This window comes from Prionailurus bengalensis, chromosome D4 (assembly GCF_016509475.1).
Source record: "Prionailurus bengalensis isolate Pbe53 chromosome D4, Fcat_Pben_1.1_paternal_pri, whole genome shotgun sequence".
Taxonomy (NCBI): domain Eukaryota; kingdom Metazoa; phylum Chordata; class Mammalia; order Carnivora; family Felidae; genus Prionailurus; species Prionailurus bengalensis.
The window spans coordinates 47536199-47561512 of NC_057359.1; the positions used below are offsets into that span (position 1 = coordinate 47536199).

A 25314-nucleotide genomic window follows, 5' to 3' on the forward strand; every position below is an offset into this window, starting at 1 on the left:
AAGAAATGGGTTTTTCTACAAGTTGCATGCTACCTCTCTTGGTTAAGTGTTCTCAGGGAATACTTAAAGGAGTAAGGGAAAATAAATCTTTGGAAATCTGTAAGAAAAAAAAAATCTGAAAAAAAAAGATATGCATTTTATTATAATTAACACATTTATCTGAAACTGAGAAAGGAGTTTTCAAATTTCCTAATAAAGCATAACTGTTCCAGTCTGCAGAATATTAGCTGTGGGTCACTTTCCACAGCACAACTCTTGTGGAATTTACCTTTGCCCAGCATTTATGAAGACAAAAGAGTCTCAAGATTAGAGTGGCCAAAGCCAATTAAAACAAATCATTATTCAAAAGTTAGAGTATGTGTAGAAACTATGTGAACCCCAAATATGAGATTTGGACTTAACTCATTGGGATGGCATTTGAAATATAAAGTGTTCATTGACTGAAATTAGCAGGATTTAGCAAGGACAACAAACACTCCTCACTTAATTGCACATTTATTTCCATGTTCAGGTGGCAAGAATGAGCTCCTAAGCCAACATTCAAGTGAACAGCTGCAGTAGGCTGTGTGTGCTGAAAATTACAGCATCTCTCAGCTATAGGACCATCTGCTCAGAATAAAATGATACTAATGTGCTATATTTTACAAATAATGCATATTCCATTGATAGGCTCAACACAACTGTTCACAGAATGCAAACTCTTTCAACGGTTACTGGGCAAATAATTTTCAGCCAGATTTACAATTTCAACAATTTTTTTTTGAGCATCAGGAATTGTAAATAACTTCAAAATTTAGTAACCAAAAAAATACATAGTAAACAGAATGTAAAGAATTACGGTAACTTAGTATTCAGACCATACCAAAACTTTTTTGTTTTGTTTTTTTTAAAAAAGCTTGTCACTCTTTTCTTTGAGTCTGCACTAAATCCTAATTTTGATTATAAAAAGTTACATACAAAAGCATGGTTCTGATGCTACATATACCACTGTGGTTAAAATTGCAATGTGCTTTAAATCCTAATGATGGCCATACCGCAATAGGTTAAATGTAAGAATAATTAATATGCCAAATGAAAAGTTCAAGTGTTTGGTATGGCCTCAGCACTCCTGCAACATGCTAAAAAAAGTAGCCTACAGAATTTAAGAAAAATCCCACAGACCCCAGTCCAAGGCTCTGCTGCCCACGAACCACTTCTAAGCAGAGAAGCCACATCACACAGTCTGACTGCCATGTTAGTTTGGAGTTGCCGTCTGCAATATGGACACAAAAAGTACCGTATGTTAGATGAGCAAGATAATGCAACAAATCAGTTTGTACAAAATTTACAGTGATTGTATTGATATTCCCAGCACGTCCATGCAGTGTGGCTTAATTGAATTTGAGGCAATTCCAATCTAATCTTTCCAAATTCATTTTAACATGTAGTTTTCTTGCACAAATTAAGCATTTTTAATTAAGAGCCTGATTTTCAAACAGCATTAACTAGTTACCTTGACATCTATCCTCAAGAACTACCTTAAACCACATCTCAAAAAAAAATTTTAGATAAAATGAAGCAAAACACTGCATGCTGTCCTGTCTTTTAAGAATGTGGGAGAAGGAAGGAAATGTGAATGAAATTTATAGTGAGAAAAGGCTGTCATGCAATTCGTAAGTGAATGCTTTGACTAAAAGTGCTTTTTCCCCAAAATATCAGAGAGGCATTAAAGGAAGCTATATTTGCCCACACTGTTACATTATACTATAAATGATCCTTAATCCTGGGACTCAAAATTAAAAGTGAATTGAAACCCTGTGAGGTTATTCTGCCACTATAGTCCAACTGATCTCTAACAGTTTCACTGAGAATTGTTCACATATACTAAAAGGCAGTAAACCAGCATCTTTCAATTGAAATAATTGGACCAATAAATAGGATTGTTTGGAGTAATGCTTATACAGGATGTCAGCTTTGTCCCTGAACGAAATCAAGTGAACATTTTTTAATATGTAAATTGTAAACGCAGCACGATTTGAAATTAGTGCTGCTATGAGGCCTCCAATATAGTTAATGAGCCATTTACCACTTATTACAACTTGCCCAAATACTAAACAGAACCACAATATTGGCACAAAAGCCAAAGTTTACATTTTAGCCATATATGCAGATCCTTTAAATGGTCAACAGAATATTCAGAAAAACTCAAGTCTCTGAAAATAGACAATGAGTAACAAAGGAGGGCCAAAAACATATTTTACTTGGGTGTGTATGAATATAAAAATTTCATCCATAGAGTTAAACCTGGCTGTAAAGTGATTTACTCTTGATGCGAGTGATGACATTAATTAACATGTAACAATGGATTCCATTTTCTGGCATCTACGAAAACAGTTTAACATGCACTTTACAGGATGCCATGAAAATGTTTTACACTTCTTCCCTTCTCCCACTGTTACCAGGGAATTCAGTTGGATTCTATGTCTTTTATTTAAAAGAAAAAAAACCTACTTATAGTTGAACTAATCTGTGAAAAAATAAAGTGCTTTTTATACCCATGAAATATTTTGACAAGAAGCTAATTGTAGTTAGCCCACATAATAGAGGTAGGACCACACCCAAAAGGTTCAACCAGGCTTAAATTTATGTCCTGAATACCCTTGGGAATTAATATCTCAACACTCTTCACTACATAAAACCATAGATTCACATTTAATGGCCTCAGTCCCTTCTATTCCATAGGAGGCGACGCTAATAAGCTAAGCTATTGACACCCCTCTTTCTGAAAGCCCCAGGGATGTGAACACTTTATTGCACCAACTAGCTAGGAAGGCTGTGTATGGAAAATGATTCTACTGCACTTTTACATTTCAAGCACCCCAGACAGTTTCTCTGCTTGAGGCAGACACATACCTTTATGGGAAGTTATAAATAAGTTGCTCACATGGCCCTTACCTTTATGCTGGCCAACAATTCAGTTACTAAAAATGTAAAGCTACTTCCCCTTCACTTAAGGACAGGCGATTCTGCTCTACTCAATCTACCACAGACAACCGGCCTGCACTATTTATAGATTCTATTGGCTCTGAAACCCTTTGGAAAGGGGGGGGGGGGGGGGGGAGCCACATTCCAGTATCACAAAACCATTCATTTTAAAGCTTAAAAAATACTGTTTCAATATATGTTCACATCTTAATTTAGACATCAATTGTGCCAGTTAAGACTGCTTTTTCTCCTGTTATTCTCCATGTAATAATTTATGAAAAGGCACCTTAGCAAAGATCAATCTAGAATATTCTAAACTTTTCCCTGGGCTCCAAGAGATAGAGGAGGTGTTAGTTTGGTGGAAGCATGATTTTACTGGGCGGGGGGAAGAAGGATGACCTCTGTCTTTGCATTCACTGTTATTTCCAAAACTCCATAAAGACTTTTTTTTTAATTGATTTTTTCCCCCCTTTTTACTTAAATTGCCTTCTGTGTACTTTCATTTCTAAAGTTTCTTACACTAATGGATTTTAGGAAACCAATATTATCGCTCCATTTCTCCTATCTGGGAACAACAGTTTTCTGGTCACATGAGAGAAAAGAAAAACTCCCTATTTTCCAAACTTCCTAATACAAAGTTCTGAAAACTAAGGTTCATCAGTTTCTTTCCTATTTTCAACCTCTTGCAGACAGCCACCAAACAAGATAGACTTAATCAAAAACATCCTAAATATATTTTGAGAATTCTTCATTAAGTACAATGTCTGCAAGGGAAAAAAAGGGTTTCTAAGACCTAGATCCCAACTGATTTGGGGACCAGACCTCAGGTTAAAGTCATAGCAGGACCACTGAAAGACCACTGCACATCCCCTGGTGAGGCCTGTCCAACTGCCTAGACTCCTCCACTGTCATAGATTTCTGTCCACCTCTGGGCCCTCATGTTTCATCTGAACCACTGAATTACAACCTTCCCAAAGGTCCCTCATGAGGCTAATCCACACTAACACTACTACTTCCTAATGGACTTTCCTAAACCCTCAATAGCTCCCTGCTGTCTATCAAAGTAAGTACAAACTACTTGTGGTATAAACAGTATAAGCATCTGGGACCTTCTACAACTGCTTTTACCAGCCAATGTATTCAAGCACCTAAGTATCTGAACCACTCCTTGTCCCTCAAACAGTCGCAGTACATGCAAAGCCATACATTCTCTGGCTTTGCTCATGCAACTCAATCTGTCTAGAAGGCCCCCAGCCATACCCCACCACACATCCACATCACTGGTTGTAAGCTTTGAAAATATACCTAAAGATAAGAACAGGGTTTTTTTTTGTTTTTTTTTTAAAGCTGAGCATGAAAGGGCAATGACCTCCCTTAAAGGCATGCAAACTTAGCTTTTTTTCTCTCTCTCACCTCAAGTATTTCAAACCAGAGATAATTATGAAAGCATACTTTCAATTTTTGGCGCACTCCATCAGCCACCCTTACCCACTACAATCCAAATTCTTATTAAACGGCATAAAAAGAGAAACTACCTTGATCAGTTGTGTACTTTTATTTCAAGAGTCTATCGTGCCAAACTGCCAACTACAAAAAAGCTGGAAGCCAAGACAAAAACATGGAATAAATGTGATCCAAGCCTCTGGCCAACAGGATTACAGAGATGTGGCCTCTGGAATCTGGGTGTAACTTGAGGAAAATGGCAGAAGCAGAGGTAGATGTGAGGAAAAATAAACAGACCTTCTAACACAAAGGTGCTTTAAAAAGCATCAAAACTAAGTTATGGATCTCAAATGGTTTTAATTTGATACAGACTAGAAAAGTTTAAGCAAATATAAAAGGTAACATCTCTAAAAAGAATCATGGCCAAGGTCAAGGGCAAACATTTCTCTCACACCTTGAAAGATCCAGCTTCCATAAAGTGACGTTGGTCTGGACACTTATTTGCAAACTAGCAGGTTCTCAGTAGCATAGCACCAGGGGAGAAATCAGGGTAGTGCAAAGCCTTTCCTCTGACCACAAACCTCTCTGAAGACCAAGTTACAAGGTAAGCAGAAGGCACTGGTCTCTAAAGTTTAAGAAAAGAAACTACCAAAATAAAGACAGAAACCTTGGCCCCAAAGCATTTTCTTTTGGGGAACTCCAGGCAGGGAGCTAAAGCACTCAAAATAGTGGAGTAATGAGAACTTACAGATAAGTGTGGGTAAGCAACTGATGGGGCCATCTACCTAGCAGATATATGCCCACATAATAATTTTCATCTTTACCACTAAAATGGCATTTTCAGGATATATTCCAGCTTCAGGATATATTCCAGGATATATTCCAGCATTTCAGGATATATTTAAGCCAAGGGAAGAACTCAACCAAGCATTAAGATTATGGGGCTGATGTGTCAACTACAGGAATGAGCCATTAGTTTGTTTTCTTTAAACCTCTTTACTTTCCTTTGTGGTTCCTAAAATAATACAGGTTTGTGGTTTTAAACTTCATGTGATTTCCTCAATCCTAAAATCTCTGTCAATTCCCCACCCCACCCCCATACCTGTTAGCTGCCTCATAGGCTCTATGGATTCCTCAGCCTTGTCAAGCTCAGATTTTTGGCTTTTGGGCTAACAAGGGTCCAAGAGCTGCCAGAGACAATACACTGAACAGCTGCAGGAGTCACAGGGAGAATGTTCTTTGGCAATGAACACCAACATTTCTCTGTCTCTTGGCCCTTTATGGCTCCTACAGACAACAGAGTGTTTCCGACGCCACTCTTTCTGAGGTTTTGTAGTTCTAGAGCTGGCAGGACTAAAACCTTTGAGGTTAAAAAGGAAAGCTGATGAATGTAGGAGTCCCAAGTCCTTCCCTTCATTCTACGTCCATTTCAGGTATCCATGCTGGACAACAGAAAAGTAAAGCTCTGGTGAAAAAGATTTGCTTAAGATTCACACACTGTTCGTTCGTTCATTCATTCATTCATTCATTTGTACACAAGTCCCATGACCTAACGACTGCCCTAGGTACTTGAGATACAGTAATGAAGATGAATCCTGGAGTGTACATTTGCAATAGGAGGTGTGTGCAGCAGACTGAAAATGAACATATAAAAGACATATAACAGCTATAAGGAAGTGAGGAATGGAATAAAAAAAAAAAAAAAAAAAAAAAAAAAGGTAGAGCCAAGTAGGGATTGAGAATGAAGAGAGGGGTAGTTTCCACCATTAAACAGTAGGCATCCTTGAGAAGGTGAACTCTGACCAAGATCTGGAAGAGATATGAATTAGCCACTGTGCTGGGCAGAATAATGGCCCACCTTGGCTGTCCACATCCTAATCCCTAAAATTGGTGAAGGTTATGTTTACATGACAAGGGGGATTTAAATTGCAGACAGAATTAAGACTGCTAATCAAATGACTCTGAGTTAGGGAGATTATCCTAGATTACCCACGTAGGGCCAGTGTAAGCAGAAGAGTTGTTATAAATCGAAGAGGAAGGCTGGAGGGTCAGTGTCAGAGTAATGCAGCATGAAAAAGACTCAAATGGCTTTGAAGATGGGAGAGAGCCACCAACGTAAGAGTACGGGCAGCCTCCAAAAGCGGGAAAAGGCAAGGAAACAGATTCTCCCCTGGAGACTCCAAAAGAAATGTAGCACTGCCAACACCTTACTCATAGCCCAGTGAGACCCACTTCGGGGGAACTCTGACCTTCAGAACCAGAATAAAACAAATTTGCATTGTTGTAAGAAGCAAATTTATGATTATTTGTTAGAAATGTAATAGTAAACAAATAAATCCCCGTGGGGATGTCCAGAGAAGCACTCCAGGCAGAGACCAGCTAGGCTGAAGCTAAATGTAGTAAGAGGGATAGGAATCAATGAGGCAGTAGGGCCAGACCATAGAAGCCTTTGGAGGTATAGGGAAAAAGAAAGGTTTCTTTGACCCTCTTAGGGCCCCTGACTGGGTTTGAAATTTAGACTAGCAAAGACAGAGTAACAGGAGAAAAATATACAAATTTTATTGAACTTTTTACATGTACGTGGGAACCTTTGCAAGAAAATAAAGACTGAAAGAAGTGACTAGAGCAGGAAGCTTTTATGCCTTTTAGACAAGGAGTACTTTTGTGAAGACCTGACAAGGCAAAGGGGTTGGGGCTAGGGGTATTAAGTGATAAAGTAACTAGGAAGACGAGGGTTAGTTGAACAAGGTTTGTCTGTACTATTTCTCAGCCCCCAATTCCCAGTCTCTGGTGCTTGGTGCTAAGAATTTCTTCCTTCCCAGGACTATGAGGATACCTTTCACAGAAGAGTTTTATGACCTCTTTCAGGGAGGAAGGGGGGGTGGTAGGCAGGGTGACCTTTCTGCTTCTGTGTTCTCAAACTCCTGCAACTTCAGACACTCAATATGCCAAGGTTCCCTATTTTCAGGGAGTGTGTCCTGAACCCCATCAGAGACCACCATAAGAAGATTTTGAGAACAACAGCATGTGGCTCTTATAAAAACAAATCACGTATGATTGTCTAGGAGGACTCAGCCACTTTGGAAGCAGGAAGACCTATTGAGAAACAACTCCCGTTAACCCTGGTATAGAATGACAATGACTCAGGGTGCCTGGGTGGCTCAGTCAGTTAAGCATCTGACTCTTGATTTTAGCTCAGATCATGGTTTGTGGACTACAGCTCTGCATCCGGCTCTGTGCTGGCAGCACAGCCCTCTCTCAAAATAAATAAAACATTAAAAAAAAACAAAAAGAATCCACCCAGAGTGGCAGTGACTCCAACCAAGGTGATACTAGAGGATATATGGTAGGTATATGGTATATGAGGATATACCCAGAAGGATATTGTTACTAATGTGTTACTTTAATTACATTATTAAACTGTTTAAATCCATGATCAAGGAACTGGTTTGATTCTAGACGCTCACAGGCTCACCAACCACCAATGTGTTTATTAAGATGTGGGCACTAAGAATACAAGATGACTAAGCAACAGAAGGGCTTTCTATAGAAAGGGCAGGGGTGGGGTGAGGGGGAGTCTCCTTAAGGACATCCAACACATGAAAACTGAGTTTACAAATATTAAATCAAGAGTTATTCATTCTATATATGGATTCACTGAAGAAGAGTTCAGTGATTAATTCAGTATGTTAAACTAAGGAACTAAAAAATGGGAGTCACTTGTGCTATGCCCCACATCAGCAAACCAAAACTTAATTCCTAATCTGATGTAGTTTCAACCTCTCCCAGAAATGTAACCTTAAACCAGTAAATGTGGAATTGTCCGTTTGGCACTAGTGAGGTAATCCACCAAACAGACCCCTTTTATCCCCCAAAGAAGGATGAGGTAACCCACGCTTTTCCTTGTCCCTGTCACTTTCTGCTTATAAAAGACTCCCACTTTGTTCAGCTCTTTGGAGCTCCTTTCTGCCTGCTAGATGGGATGCTGCCCAATTCAGAAATAGCTGAATAAAGCCAGTAAGATCTTTGAAGTTTATTCAGCTGAATTTTTTGTTTGTTTTGATTTGGTGGCAGTACAAGATGTGTAAGCGAACTTCTGATGACACGCAGGGACTACGAGGAACACAGGAGTAGCACCTACAAACCCCTGAGTTCTAGGTCTTTCTCACCATTCCTAAAGGCCATGGGTAAGTTCCTCTTAGTTCTGAACATCACTCCCTGCATCAAGCTCCCAAACTAACTGGCTTTTCAGTTGGGGGAAGGTCGGCTTGTACCAGCAGATGGTTCCACCAGGAACCCAAGCCCCTTCCACTGGTTCAGTCCACAATTTCCCTTTTTGGAAACCCAGTCCAGTACACATTCTCATTTTTAAGGTCTGCTGGTTTAGACCGTTCCCCAGTTCCAGGTTGGGAACTGCTGGTGGTATATTCCAGCTGTCTCTTGGCCAATCTGCAAGAACATCCCTTGGCTACTGCCAGTGTGTTAAGGTGAACCTTTGTCCTGTTTGTATAGATAAAGGCTACTGCTAACAGGAATCTCGGGGGTTGGGGGGGAGACCACAAAAATTGGTGTATACAGGTGAAGCACTTGAAAGCCATTAAGAGCCCTCACCACCTAACTCAAAGACTCCTAGCTTATGTTAAGCTGGTTAAATAAATGTTTGGATTAACGGTAGGTCACCTGCTAACCTCAAGAAAATTTCTATGTAATGAGGAACACTGTAAGACATCACAAAATTCCCAACCAAGCAGCACATACCTTTCAGCTATTAGTTTGGCTCTAAGAGATCTAATGGCTTAGATAAAAACAAAATTTAAATCAAATTTAAAAAACTAAATCATAAAGAGATCTTTACATTCTAAAAAGTGAATCAAGACACATTCTAGCATACCTACTTATTTTAAGTTCTAAGAACTATTGTCCCAGAAGCTGTAAAGACCTACAAAAATGAGAAAATCTTACTAAAAATAACCTAGAATTAGGAAACCTCATTGTATGTTATCCAGAGAACTTAGCCTGATAACCATCAAGTTAGGGGCCCCTAAATACCACAGAGCAGAAATATGGGCTGCACACACTCCATCTGAGGCAGATATGGCTGGGCAGAAATGTGGTTTGCACTCTACTGTGGCAAAGGGTCCTACCAAACTGCTGTCAGTCCCAGCAGGGAAACTCCAGTGGCCATTATGAAAAATGTTCCAATTAGTAAAATCACTTAAGAGGTGCACTTAAAAGTAAGGGCTCCCAGATTAAGCAAACAGAATGAGATACCTATTTTAACTCCTGTGCAGAAGCCTCCAAAGATTTCAAGATTCCAAAATAGCTTCATTGAAAGATTCACTGTAAAATGCTAATGACAAATTAAAGACACAATAGGTATCTATCTAAAACACAAGACCACAAGATGAATGCCAACTCCTACTGCTCCCCTATCCTTCCTAATGCAAGTACTCATTCTAGTAATCCTGTCTCAACTGTCTTTCTACCTCTAAAAAGGTTCCAAGACCCTAAAATAAAACAAACAAAACTCTGCCAAGTTAATGGACAAATTTCAGGAAGGTTATTTTTATCAAACAACCACCACAAAAGAGGAAAAAGTCAATTAAAACTTGGACAAAATGAGAAATTCTTTCACAGGTTTTCCCAGCAAATATTAGTAAAACATTTTAGCAATCTGAGCAAGTAATCTCAATTTATCTTACCTACCAGAACAACTTAGATCCAACTTCTTTCATAACTACTGAATTTTGGACTATTACATCTGATTCACAGCAGTAATTTTAAAATAGGAGCTGTATGGGTGGCCCAGTCAGTTAAGCATCCAACTTTCACTTAGGTCATGATCTCACAGCTCGTGAGTTCAAGCCACGCATGGGACTCTGTGCTGACAGCTCAGAGCCTGGAGCCTGCTTCGGATTCTGTGTCTCCCTCTCTCTCTGCCCCTCCCCTGCTCATGCTCACACTCGCACACGCGAGTGATTTAGGCTCAAAAATAAACAAACATTAAAAAAATTAAAAAAAAAAAAGCTATATGGTCTCTGTTTGCATCTGCCTATATATGTGTCTACACATTATACACGTGGTATTTTCTACCTCCAGATGATAGTGCCAAAAATTAATTTGTAAAAGAACTCTAACTGACAAAGAAAACTACACGCTTATATGAATTAAAGCATTCTTAAAATTCTCATAAATATAACAAGAAACTGACTCAATTATTTTTCAGGTTCATGGATCTAGGAAAATATTCAGTATTAAAGCTAATTGTAAGTTTCTTTAAAATAAACACATCTTTAGAGTTATCAACACTGAATATAACAGAGACATACAACTTTTATTCTACCTGGATTTATTTGTCAAATAAGTTCATTGTTTTCTCGGTTTTAAAACCTGTCAGCAAGAGAAATAACTTGGTATGATGAAATTTTCATAAGTAACCTAAACATAATTATTGACAACAAGTAAATTAAATAGATGTAAGCAAGATAAACATTCTTTTTTTTTTTTTTTAATTTTTTTTTTCAACGTTTATTTATTTTTGGGACAGAGAGAGACAGAGCATGAACGGGGGAGGGGCAGAGAGAGAGGGAGACACAGAATCGGAAACAGGCTCCAGGCTCTGAGCCATCAGCCCAGAGCCTGATGCGGGGCTCGAACTCACGGACCGCGAGATCGTGACCTGGCTGAAGTCAGACGCTTAACCGACTGCGCCACCCAGGTGCCCCCAAGATAAACATTCTTAGGTAAATTTTTTAATAGTCTCCCCAAATCTTCTTGGTAACCTGAAATCTTACAGTTTTGCTAAACTAAGTGATGAGTGGTTAATATCTAAATCATTTGTAAATATGATAAAACACAAGAACATTAATTGCTAAAAATAGGCTTATCCACTTTTGGCTTCCTTTACAGAGGAACTCAAGATATTTTGGGTCTATTAGTAAACACGTTTTGTGCCATGCTGAGAAATTTACTATGAGAAACATATGTTTCCAAAAATTATAAAAAGTATTTATAAGTTTGCCAACCCACAGAATTCTAATGCTAAAAGACAATTCACAGTTGTGTACTTCTTTATTTTTACTAGAAATTAAGGCTTTTAAACATTAAAAATTCTAACATATGTAAGTAAATCTACCAGAAATAATAAGGAAAACAACTAATGTATTCAAGGAAAATAGGATACAGGTTTTGTTTCGGTTAGAAAAGGCATGAGGTTTGAAAATGGGTTTCTGTGAAGGGAAAATGAGACAAATTTGTCCCAAAGTAAAATTGGTTATTTAAAAATGGAATAAGGGAAAATAAAGGACAAGTTAAATAGAAAGTCAGGAAGAGAAAAAGTGAATCCTATCTTGTTTGGATCAGTTGATTAAAATTAAATGAATTTATTATAAAGGTTATAAAATTAAGCTTTAAAACAAGTAGTGTACTTATACAAAACTAAAACTTATTTTCCTTCAACTGCTAAAAAGGCAGTTTTCTTGGACTACTGGTCTTCTCCTGATAAGAACTTTTGATAACGTTTTTCTTTACCTTTTAAGCAGACTGCCTGAAAAACAAAAATTTCATGTCTTGGCACAGTAATTTTCTGTTTCAATGTCGTTTTTATCAGGTCCTTGATTATTTCTGAAAAGTCAGTCCTCCTTATTAAAAGAAAGCTAAGGTTTTTTTTACTATCATTTAACTTTCTGTATTTGCATTCAAAATCTTTAATCACCACTATGGTTAAATGGTTAAGTATTGTTTCAAAGTGACCTATGATCCTACGTGACCAAATGTTTTAAAACCTTTTTGATATTTTTGATAAACTTCACAAAATCAAATTCTAAATGAAGTCTTTTTGACCTCAAACTAACTTGGGATTTTTCAGAGGATCCCTGGAACATCTCAAAAGATATGGCTTCTGTCCTTATAAAAAGAGAGATGTTAAACTAATTAGACTTACATGATAAAATTACATGGGAAGCATTGTCAAGAATACAAAGCCTTTTTATGTCGTATTTGTATAGACAGGATGTTAGGACTCCCGAAATCATACGAAACTCCAAGAAATCTGATATATCTTAGTATAATGTTATCAGTCATAATTCCAGTTATTATTGGGGCACCTGGGTAGCTCGGTCAGTTGAGCATCTGACTTTTGATTTAGGCTCAGGTCGTGATCCCAGGGTTGTGGGAACAAAGACTCCATCGGGCTCTGCACTAAGCATGGAGCCTGCTTAAGATATTCTCTTTCTCCCCCTGCTCCCACTCGTGCTCTCTAAAGTAAAAAAATTAAATAATTCCAGGTATTATCTTAAATGTTGTAAATCACAAAAACAACCAAATTTCCTTGTCAATTCTATCATGATGGAATACTCAAATCTATAAAACATGAAATCATTTTTAAGACTTTTGTCGGGGTGCCTGGGTGGCGCAGTCGGTTAAGCGTCCGACTTCAGCCAGGTCACGATCTCGCGGTCCGTGAGTTCGAGCCCTGTGTCGGGCTCTGGGCTGATGGCTCGGAGCCTGGAGCCTGTTTCCGATTCTGTGTCTCCCTCTCTCTCTGCCCCTCCCCCGTTCATGCTCTGTCTCTCTCTGTCCCAAAAATAAATAAACGTTGGAAAAAAAGAAAAAAAAAAAAAAGACTTTTGTCATTTGCAGAGGTACTGTTTTACTCTGATGCTTCTGCAAAAGAATTCCTGTAAAGTGCTTCATCTTCAAGGAGATTCATGGAAAGCACTTTGACAAGTACAAGTTTCTGTTAACTTTAAGATAAAACTTAACTGGGTACAAATCACCAGAACTAATGGGAAAACTGGATGCAAGCAGAACAAGTATTAATGAAAGGTGACTCTAATTTTTATGATTTTTGTCTCAAAATATTGTTGGTTCCTTATTATTTTGATTTTGTAGATTTAAGGAAAACTTTATTTTCTTAATCTATGACTTACAGCAATTTGGTAAAGCATACCTTTGTAAACAAAGAGAAAACATTTATTTTTTTCTCCCTACCTAATCTCTCCAAAATTCAGAAACTCTGGAGTATCCTTTTCATGGCAGCATAGAGATTTACATGAATTCAGTAAGAATCTGTTCTTCCTTGCACCTGAACACAAATGGAAACACTAACCAAATTACCAAAGCAATGGGTGGAATGGTATTATAGGTAAAATGTGATGAGACGAAGAGTCCTTAGAATGGCTTCTTGGTCGCAGGTTTTTCAGAATCTAATAGAAGATTGCTTAAAAGTTCCAGCAAAGGAGTCTTAAAAAGAGTTCATATGGTCAACCACTCTCCTTGCTGCACTTATGTCAGGCCAAGTTAAATACAAATAATGAGTTTTACTGTAATAATCTCTGCCGGGGCAGACGGGATAGGGGTAACTATAGAGAGAAAAACTGTTTACACCTCTGTTGATATTAAATTCTAATCCCATTATTGTCTTTGAGACTATAAACATGTAGAACGGACTAGATTCTAAATTCTTCTAGTTTCCTCAAATATTTGGCTATGACTCTCCAAACCAATGTTTCAAGTCGCCCCTCCACTCTTTCTGATTTGGAATCACTAAGAACAAAGACCATCCCTAAAATCCCCTTAGAAAGAAAGTATACCAGGTCCTCCTTACTAGCCAGATAGCAGCCAAACTTCAGGGACTGAAACCTCAGGCGCATATTTCACAGCTAAAGGCAGCTTTACCTGACATCTGTGGTCCTGTACAAACACTGGAGACCTTCAAATCAAATTGCCGAGGAAGAAAAGTAGCTGACATCAATGTAGACTGCTTCCTCCCAAGACACTGAATCAAGACTTCATACTTTAACTAAACATGAAACCCTTTCGTCTTCTCTTTTCTTTACCCTGGCATTGGGCTGGAAAGAGAACACCATCATCTCTATCTCCCAAGGCCACTGCTAAGGGGTTAAACTTTCAGACTGCTGGATTTATCAAGAAAAACTCCAATCTGTTCTAAGGACCCCCCCCCCCCGCCCCCACCCAAGCCCATTTCCCAGAACCTTGGGTCCAGCTCTTCATGAAGAAAGGGCCATAAAGGCAAGGCTAACCAGAATAAAACCACCTGTGTGGTCCAGACTCTAAAATTTTACAGGCCTCCATGGTTGTTACTTTTCCTGTCCTAGGCCACAGACTCAAATGGGAATTACCAAGAGGCATTCATGATTCAGAATTAGCTTCCTTTGGCAGATCAATGCTCCACTGGCTAGAGATAAATGTAAATGAGGCTATGGTCAGTACCTCCTCCTCAACTCTTTAAAGTATTGCAGAATCTGCTGCTAAAACAACAGGTGCCCAGCAAAAATTCTTAGACTTTCTGGCCAAAGTTGTTCTTGATAGTTAAGACAGCCCTTAAGTATCTTTGAGCTCAGCAAGGAGATATCTGTGCTATAGCTAAAACCACCTACTAATCTTGGATTAACACTTCTTGGGAAGTTGAAACTCAGTGACATAAGATTATATGAGCCCCATGACTTAGAAAAATGAATCCTTCGATCCCTTCTTTGACTTAACTTGATTTTGATTGCTTTGGCTCTTGGAGACCATTGCTTCAAAGTACACTCCAAACATGGGAATTTTTCTGCTTATAATAATCATAGTAGTCTCCCTAGCATGCTATATTCTCTGAAAAGCTATAAATGCCTGTCCACAGCTGCTAAGCACCAAGAGAATGATCTCCCTAAGACAGGACCATTAAAAAAGTAAACGAGAATGACCAACTTAAAAGTTGTGAACCTGAAGTAATGGTTTGTAACATCATAGCGATTAAAAGCAAAAATCATCATGGCCATGAATACCACACAGATGTTCAACAAGAAGTTCAAGAACTTCAGAGCAGTAGCTGAGAGTGGTGGTAATCATTTAATTTTCTTTCTTTCTTTCTTTCTTTCTTTTTTTTTTTTTTTTTTGAGAGAGAGCGTATGCACCAGCAGGGGAAAGGAGCAGAGATGGAGAGAGAGGGAATCTCAAGGAGGCTTCACACTCAGCTTCAAGCCCAACTCAGGGCTCAATCCCACAACCCTAGGATCATGACCTTAGTCTAAATCTGAGTTAGGATGCTCAGCAGACTGAGGCATCCAGTCACCCCGCCTTGAATTTGTATTACACTTTTCCTTTCATCACATGAGAGTGTGATCAAAGGGGGGGGCGGGGGGGGCATTGTTAAAAGAGAGAAAAAAACAGGTCCAAAATAGTGTCACTTGTGCTAAGTCCCGTATCAGGAAACCAAGACTTAATACCGAACCTAATTACAATTCAACCTCTCCCAGGAATGTAACCTTAAACTTGTAAATCTGCAATTTCCTGGTCAGCACTAGTGAGGTAATCCACCTAATCTACCCCTTCTGTCCCCCAGAGAAATATGAGGAAATCCACTCTTTCCCTATTCCTGTCCCCTTCTGCCTATAAAAGTCTCCCATTTTATCCAGTTCTTCAGAGCTCCTTTCTGTCTCCTAGATGGGCTACTGCCCAATTCAGGAATCACTGAATAAAGCCAATAAGGTCTTTAAAGTTTACTCAGTTTTGTTTTTTTTGCAAACAGCAAATGTAAAAATTTTTTAAATCAGAGAAACTTAAAAGACACAACTACTGAACACAGTACATCAGGAATTGATTCATAACCCTTGAGAGCCCCCCTTAAAGCTGTCAGAATTCAAACTAATATCTCAACATTCCTCCCAAAAGTTTAAAAACAAAACAGATGACAGTAATGAGAGTAAGTTACGCTTTGTGCAATGGAAATAGGCTTTACAATACATATTCTTCAAAAGAGCCATTTATTCACCTCCAGAACAGTGCAAGTTAAGCCAGGGGTTAACTCAATGCTGGTTATAGGCTGGAAAACACTACCTTCCAGTGATGAATCATTCCAACCTCATTCTTTCATCCTAACCTCAGTGGGCCTAATTAATTTCCATGCCATTATTTGGCTATAGAACCTAAAAAGAGATATGAGCATAATAAGAATAAAATCAACTACTCCCACAGTTTTGTAGCAGGGTTCTTGTTTGGTATAGGCAGATAAATTTGAATTGCTAAATTAAGACAGTTAACATAGTAATCAACATAGAAATTGGATTAACTTCACATTCTTCCACTAAAGTCACTGGCTAAAGGGAACCCCTCAGGGTAGTAACAAATTGTGAAAGGCTGATTGGAAATCCTCAAATTAATCCCAGTAGTTGAGGGTTTTCATTAGGTAGGTTAAAAAACACAGCTCTCCTATAGGATACAGACACTAAAATACAGTCATATTCAAACTCCAAAAGAGAAACTATGCCTAGTCTTAAGGGGAATGAAGACAAGGAAGGTTTATGGTCACAAATATTTTTAACTCACAAGTGTTATAAAGGGCCACAATACTCCATCTGGCCACTAAGGTTAACATTTTACTCTTCACTGCCATTTAACAAGACTTATGACAGAAAGCCAGAAACTGTAGTTAGTATTTAATCCCTACTGGCTTATACCAAAATAAAGGCATCTAAAATGTCAACAAAACAAGGTACATTTCCCTAATAATGTTGGGAGGCTACAAAGTTTCTGTTGGACTTCAGAAAAACTGAAAATAAAGAGCAGCTATCCTCGGACATAGAAATCTTGTAATTCATTACTGCACTGTGCAGAGTAGAACAAGGGTTCTCAACCTGCCCCCTGTAGGACAAAGGACGGTGGGAGCATAAACCTTGATCAATACAAAGGGCCAGCTTCCTTCCTCTCTGAAACGGAGATCATCTCACTGGTATTCGCCTATAAAATATTTTTCTTTTAAACTGATGTTTCAAGTACTGACATTCCCAAGAGATATATACTTTTGATTTAGAAACATGACTATGAATTATTTAGTATGGAAAGTTGAAGCATCTTAAAAAACAAGATTCACACTAAGAAAGATACTTTATTTCCTTTGGTCCACCTCTTCCCCCTCCTCCCTGAAAGACAGCTTTCTTTAAAAGCTACATCCCAGCTGGAAAAGGAAAAAACAAAAAACAAGAAACAAAAAAACACCACCTAGGTACATCTGTGGCTTCTTACAGTAATTAAACTCCTAGTTATTTATTACATTTCAAGAGGAGATTTGCGGGGTGGGAGGCTGCTAGGGTAAGAACTGACATTCAGTTAAAGTGTTATTTTACTCCTAGTGATTCCAACTAAGAGGTGGGGGTGCTGAGGGAAAGGATCACAAAGAAATTTCTGGTTAATCTCCTGCCCAAGAATGTGTGTAAGAGCTAATACTTGAGAAGAGAACACAAAGTTAATACTATACACTACAGATCAGTTAAGGCCTTTCTTAACCTCAGACCCAGTCTGTGTATTATATCCAAAACAGGCACATACGCCCAATCCCACATCTCAGATACCTCTCCAACAGGGAAAGGAGTCAAAAGTCAAAATAACTTTTGCATAAAGTTATTTTAAGGTCACTAAAGTAATGCACATTAAAAAAAAATTTTTTTTTTTAATGTTTATTTTAAAGAGAGAAAGAGACATAGAGACAGAGCATGAGCAGGGGGGAAAAGAAAAGAGAATGAGGGGCAGAAAAGCGAGTGAGACACAGAATCCAAAGCAGGCTCCAGGCTCTGAGCTCTCAGCACAGAGCCTGACAGGAGGCTCCAACTCACGGACGCAAGATCATGACCTGAACCAAAGTCAGATGCTTAACCAACTGAGCCACCTAAGCGCTCCAAGTAAAGCACATCTTAAATAAATGCTTAAGGATTTCTAAAAGTACACTGGTGCAAGTCCCCTCGTTGTATAAATGAACAACGAGGCAAGTATGTGAGCACATACGTGCATATAGAACCTATTTATGTATGTACATATATATTTCCAAGAGTTAATGAGAAGCAGTATAGATCTCCGATAGTTTGAAGTATTGAAAGGGGGTACATATGAAATCACAGGCTACATTTTAACATAGAAAAATTCTTAAGACTCAAACCACAAAGACATCTAGCCTTTAAATTATTTACACTCTAGTAAGGGGATGGGGTAAATGGGTCTGTTTTCTTTAAAAGCTTTAATTATATACATATTATTTAGTCACACAAACTCCAAGGTGCCAAGTGAATACCAATTATCGTTATTGTTAGACAAAGGAAAATATCTCTATGAAATTGTTACCATAGAGAATTGCCTATCTGTCTTTTCGGTTAAAGGTTAGGCTAAGCCATGTCTAAAAAGGCAACAAAAGGGTACACAGTTTTGTTGGGAGCTTCTTCACATGAAAAGAGAACACTGTGGACAGAAAAGTGCAATATGTAGACTTTGCCCAATCATGACTGTCCGCGCCTATGCAAGGCCTCGGAAGCAGATGCTGTGTTAAACTACATTTAGCACAGTCACAAATGGTGACTAAGGAGGAGAAGAATTTTTACTTGACATGCTGCAATTTTTAACCCCAGACCTCTAAAGACTACATTTACATATACGAGCGCCAATAGCCTAAGTGTTGCACATCAGAATTAGAGCTTGGTCTATTTTAATTTACCTTACTTTAAAAAGTACACACACACACACACACACACACACACACAGGAGTGCAAATGCCTTTCATCCTTCCCAATTCAGTCTTCTCATGCTCAGCTGCTCGGTCTCTTGGAATTTTAATATTTAAAATTAGAAACTGCTACCTCACTGTTCCTTTGGCTAAGAACTCTAAGGATGACACAAGCATCTTCCACTTTTATTCAGATTTATTATTTACAACACAAGAGAGAATGGGCATGCTGAAGCCTCAGCCATGAATGTACTCCAGAATCTAGATTGATAATGCACACACTCAGATGTGTCACATGGTGCCAGTTTCTACAACCCACAGATCAAAGAAATGATCCATACACATCCACACACAACTGTTTAGTCTCCTACCATCTTTCTCCCATCATGATTTTCGAAATGACCTGAATTTGGACATTCTTTTTCTAAGTTGGCCCTAACTTCAATTTTAAAACAATGTTTAGTTTAAAAACTAATAATAAAATTAGGTAAGGCATCCTCCTAAACTCTTCACAGGATTCAGTTATATCTTTTGCTACAGGAAAAAGGTTCAGATTATCTGACTGCCTCCTATAGTAGTTTAGTGAATCCTACTACCGACAGAAGGTAGGAAAAAGTAGGAAAGGAAAAGAGAGTGTTTATTGATTCCTTATTCCAGACAAGGCCTCAAGCTAGCTATATTACAAACAAAATCCCATTTAATCCTCTTGTGCACTATGAGCTATACACATTATCTTTAACATACAAATGAGGATTTAAAAACTTCAGGAGAACATACAGCTACTGAGAAGAGAAACTGGGATTTGAAAGCAGTGCTGAGACTCCAGCTGAACACTCCTAACCGATGTCTCTGCTTCCAGGCTTACCCCTTCTCCAGTCCAACCTCCATTCCACAGCTACAGTGGTCTACCTAAAACAGTCAGCATCCCATGACCATTTATTTTTTCCAAGCCTTCAGTGACTCCCTGCTGCCTACAAAGCAACATCTCAGCTCTGCAGTGACACACCCAACCTGACCCTGACCTGGTTCCCACCCAGCTCTGCCCAGCACACCCACCACTCCACGTCACACACGGGAGGCTCTAGGAAACTGCCAGCAGTCTCTCCCATGCCCAGGCTGCTTCCCACAGCCTCACTTCACTGCCTTTCCTCTCCTAGTAACAGAAACATCCTCAGCACGCTAAAAGGAGGCACAACATCTCCAGGAAGCTTCTATAAACCACGGAGTTGGGTCAAATACTCCTGTGTGTGCCTATCGGCCCATATACTCACCTTTACCTGCTCAGCAATAAATGTAAACAGAGATTTCTAAAGAGAGCATCAGTGCTACCAAGTGCCATTAAAGATGGTGAGAGAAAAAAAAAAAAAAAATCCCACTAATTCATGTGGCTTTACATTGCCTGCCAAGCAGGAAACCTTCCAAGATAACTCTATGTATCTTGAGAGGCCAAAGTCTAAAGGGGAAGGTCGACTTAGAGCAGGCTGTCAGGGCCCACCACCAACACACACATCCCTTTCCAGATACACCTAACTCTTGCTTATAAGCTAAAGCTTCAAGTTGAATCTGCATTTTTTTTTTAATTCCTAGGTACAAGCTTTTGTTAAAACAACCTAAGCCTCAGGGAGGAAGTGAGAGAGGGAAAGACAGATATTATCACCACATCCCAGTTCAAAATAAGCAAACCTCACCACCATTGTGAAAAACCAAGACCATACCAGAAGTTAATACTCCTCCTCCCAGGGTAGCCAAGGTCTGGTATATAGAATAACATTAAGAGAAGCAGACAAAAAGCCACCACCCAGGGGCAGAAAAGCAACATCCCTGGATTTACAGGACATGGCAAGCACGGTGTACAGATGCACTAGAACAAGGTGCACAAAGCCTCCTCATATTCCACCCCTCATGGAGCTTCTCCAAAACACACCTGCACCCAGAGGAGTCAAAGGTTTGCAAGCCAGTCTTTAAGGATCCACAGCCAGCAATAATAATCTCTTTGGATGACCTATACTAAATACTGTGCTATCTAAGAAAAAGATAGAAGGCAAAGTCATTGTCATGGAAACTAGCACCTGTAACTTAAACATCTGAACTGAGACACGTATTTGAGAAAAATGAACCATTTTGCTTACCACTGTTTAAAATGCTAGAGAATATTAAGAGATTGCACAGTTTTCCGGTTTAAACATTAAACTGGACTTCTGCCTCAAAATGAAAATTTGAACTTAACAAAGTTGTTCTGATTTAGGACTGCTAAGAGCTTCGTCACATTCATCTCTTGCCGTAACGTTTTCCCATGTAAACAAATTTCTTTAACCTTCTCAGCCCAGGAGCCTTTACATGTAAATCGCTTGGCAGTAAATATGTAGTACTTTACTGTTCACAAGACTTTCAGAAAGTACCCGCTATGTAATAGGCAATATGCTAGTCCAGTGCAGTTAGTTCTACAACCTCTTTTCAGATCAGCCTAAAAGGAAAGAAACGTTTTACCATCATTTACTACTTTAATCTCAGATGAACTTGGCGGCGGGGGGGGGGGGGAGGACGGTGAGGGAATCCTCAGGCTATTTTTGAGGTCATGAACCCTAATTTTTTTACTCTTTTTCTGAAGGCAAAAAAAAGGCAGAGATCTACAAAAGCACACTCTTTCTTAGACACATTTTAAAAGACTTCATTAACTTGATTTTGATTGCCAATCTCTGGTTGAAGCAATGGTTTAGAAATATGATTTTACTATACACCCATACCCCACCCAAGCATGCTTTTTAAAGCCATCTTAGGTTGGGCTAAAGCCCAGGATTCACAACAAACGCCTGGGGACTACAGGCCTTGGAACAGAGTTGAGGAACCAGAATACTGTTTTTCATTTTCTATTTCAAGAACATGGAAAGCAAGAAGCAGTAAGGGAATGAAGGTAGAAGCAGAAGTAGTAAATTAAAACTGGAGAAAACTTCCACTGCATAAGAACACTCATGAGAACAAATTTCACTGCCATCAGATCAAGAAAGAACAACTGCTATGCATCACTGGCCAAGATACGGTGGTATGTGGCCAAAGTAACTTAATGGCCTAAACTGAAAATGACCCATATCTTGACTTGCTAATACTAAAGACACTTGGCTTCCTATATTAAGCACTGACCAAAATGCAAGCAAATGAATTCTCTTATTTTATCTTCAAGGCTGCCTGCCTATACATTAATCAAGACCTACTCAACATTGTCAACAGAAACAACAGCAGCCAGCTTACCATTTTTGACATCCTTCATGTATAAAGCTCATCATATACCTAATGACATGGTGAACAGAACCCAACAATGCCTCTGACCAGCAGGAAGTAAAGCTGGACCAAGGAAGAGTGGTAGGGTGTAAGGACAGAGGGTGTCACAAGTCTTCCTGATTCAACTATTATGCATTTAAATCTGATGCCCACAGTTAATAAAACCAAAAATAAAGCTCAAAGACCACAATGGACTTTGTTTAAATAATACATGCTAAAGTGGAAAAGGGGTTACAAAATCCCACTTGAAAGGAAGAATAAGGAAAAGTAAGAAAAAAAATAGTCATGTGCAACCACATAAGATGATGTACTGCCTCTTGGAGGAAAGCCAAGAGATAGAGGGGACAAGCTGAAAGTCAGTGAACGCTCAAGATCTCCAGGCCAGAGTCAAAACTGGAAGCCAGAGGGCAGATTTAGTCTGCAAACGTGTAATTTTGTTTGTTTATTTGTTTATTTGTTTATTTGTATTTGTTTATTTGTTTAAAATCACCAATTTGCCAAATGTGTATGTGTGTGTGAATAAACGTATATACATGTACATATACTGTGTGTACATAGGTGTATATATATATATGTGTGTATATACATATATGCATACACACACACAAAATTCCTACCTTCTCTTAAAAGGAGAAAGATTGGCAACAGAGGCCCCCTTCCCACAGACCTATTAGCCAACAAGCTGCCCTTTAAAAAAAATTTTTTTAACATTTAGTTATTATTCAGAAACAGAGAAACAGAGCATGAGGGGCAGAGAGAGGAGGAGACACAGAATCTGAGGCAGGCTCCAGGCTCTGAGATGTCAGCACAGAGCCCAATGTGGGACTTGAACCCACAAACCGCAAGATCATGCCCTGAGCCGAAGTCAGACGCTTAACCGAATGAGCCAGCCAGGTGCCCCAACAAGCTGCCCTTTAAATGAAATATGTTCTCTGCAGTTCTCCCAACACCAGCTTTACTCCTTTGCCTGGTTTCTGAAAGGGCTGGATCTCAAGTAAAACAACATCATAGCTTGAAAGTCAAACATGCCAAAGGGTGTACAGCTTTTCTACCACGGTGGTAGAGAAGACCAGAGTATTGGCACATAAGTGGGAAAATAGAAACAAGATCCCTAGTACAAAATGCTTGCCACCTTCACTGTAGATATGACACAGAGGGGGTCAATTAATATTAACTGCTTTGGGCAAGTCATTTTATCTAAACTCAGGATTTTCCATTTCAGACCTAATTGTCTATGAAATTTTCAAAGGAATAAGCATATCAAAGAATAAAGCAAAAAAGCATCATTTCGGTGTTACTACACATCCCAATATGACCACCACATAACTTTCAAAGCACTCTGAGATCCATTTTGGCATGTTACACTACTCTAAACTGGGACTAACTAGAAAGCCATCGTGTCCAAAAGAAAAAAAGAAAAGAAAAAAGAGAAAGAAAAAGAAGAAGAAAAGGAAGGAAGGAAGGAAGGAAGGAAGGAAGGAAGGAAGGAAGGAAGGAAGGAAAGAAGGAAAGTATATCCTTTTCCTTCTGGAAGGTGAGGAGAAAGTTACTTCAGACCTAAATAAATATTTTAATACCAGAAAGAAGGGAAAAAGGCACACATTGAGTGTTTTATATTCGGGGGGAGGGGGAGGCAAACCCACGAAAAGATAAAAATCACTTTCATTATACCAGAAGCCCTTGAATTAATATAAACAAATGTGAAGGTCAAACTGCCTAAAAACTGTCAATAACATACCACAAATTACATTTCCAAGGCAGAACAGAGTAAGCAGGGACAAAAGTAGAAAGAAAAGAGTCTTAAAACTCTTCCTGCTGCCCTCAGCTTACCCAAATAGACTTATGAAAACCTGCCTCAAAACCGAAAAGAGTGGGCAGGTCCTGGGACAAAGGAGATCCCTGGGCCTGCAGGAATTCTTCCAAAACAAGAGTAGAAAGCAAAACCCTTTCTGAAGACTGGCCAATTTACTACAGGGTGAACATCCAAATTGGGAGGTGTTTGATGGAAAGAACCACTAGAGGGTGGGCCTGAAGCAGCTATTTTGTTTCTGATCTAAGTTTTCAAAGTACTGCAAAACTGTCCCTAGGTCCATTTGGCAATATCAGAACAATTACAATTTGGTTAAAATCCTGGGTAATTAACTCACCATTCTTTCCAACTCTCTAGAAATAGAGGTCTAAACAAAGAGCAAGGCACACCATCCCCCAATGACAGAATAATGGTCACCCAAGAATCTCAACTAAGAAATCTTCCAGCATTGTAAGTTTCAGTAATTGAGGCAAAGATCAGGAGAAAACTATACTTTTCACCTCCTCTTGTTAACTGAAAACCACAGGTAAAAATAAAAAGCCAGAGGAACTCCAAAATTGAGGGTTTTATAGGGCATATTAAATTATTCTCTATCAATTGCAAATCTTTAAGGTTGCAGAGTATTACTTTAATGCTATTGATTTCCTGCTTCCCCCCCCCCCCCAAGAATCCATGGTAATCTTCCTTGGCCGGGGGTGGGGGGGGGGGGATCTTCATGAACTTCCAATCTAAACTCTATTAAGAGAGAAAGAGGTAGTAGTTCCTAAATGTGAACAGCATACTGCCTATTCTGCAAAACCTCACATATAACTTAGGTCAATTCTTTCTTATTCCAGGGCTGTATTACCAAACATGAACTGGGAACAGACCAGTATGTGACATTAAACAGCAGTACTGCATTAAAATAATCCTTTTACATGTTTATTAATCTAGTGTAGGAGTTTCCGAAACAAAGTGGTCCAACAATAGAGACCTTACTAAAGGGAATCTGAAATTCTCATTTTATTTTAAACATTGACAAGTATTTAGTTCTCCCTTTGACACCTGATTGTTACTAACCCTCAGGCTATGTTTTCAGCCTAAATAAACTTAGGAAAATGGCTTTCCACATACTAAATACCTCCTATTTTACAACAATTTATAACCACTGAATATTATTGGTCTTTGTATTAATCACTTTCTCACGGTATTTTTTTGGTCAATTTACAACGACCTTGTAAGAGTTAATTCTAAAATATATGAGTATCAAATAAGAGGTATGGTATACATCTTAGCTCATATCATTCATTATGGTGGCCCACACCAAGATTCTTACTATATTCTTAATTAA

General features: G+C 38.8%; 1 protein-coding gene across 8 annotated transcripts in view; it reads right to left on the minus strand.

Annotated features, from left to right (window-relative positions):
- Positions 1-25314, minus strand: part of ELAVL2 (ELAV like RNA binding protein 2) — a 164883-nt gene that overhangs the window by 68047 nt on the left and 71522 nt on the right. For 5 of the 8 annotated variants that reach the window (XM_043567484.1, XM_043567485.1, XM_043567481.1 and 2 more), the window contains exon 2: positions 1162-1252. The exons of the other annotated variants lie outside the window; for them this stretch is intronic. In XM_043567484.1, the coding sequence (XP_043423419.1) occupies positions 1162-1233 (72 nt within the window). In that variant the 5' untranslated portion in view covers positions 1234-1252. The remainder of the gene's footprint in view (positions 1-1161; positions 1253-25314) is intronic. 8 annotated transcript variants of the gene reach the window in all.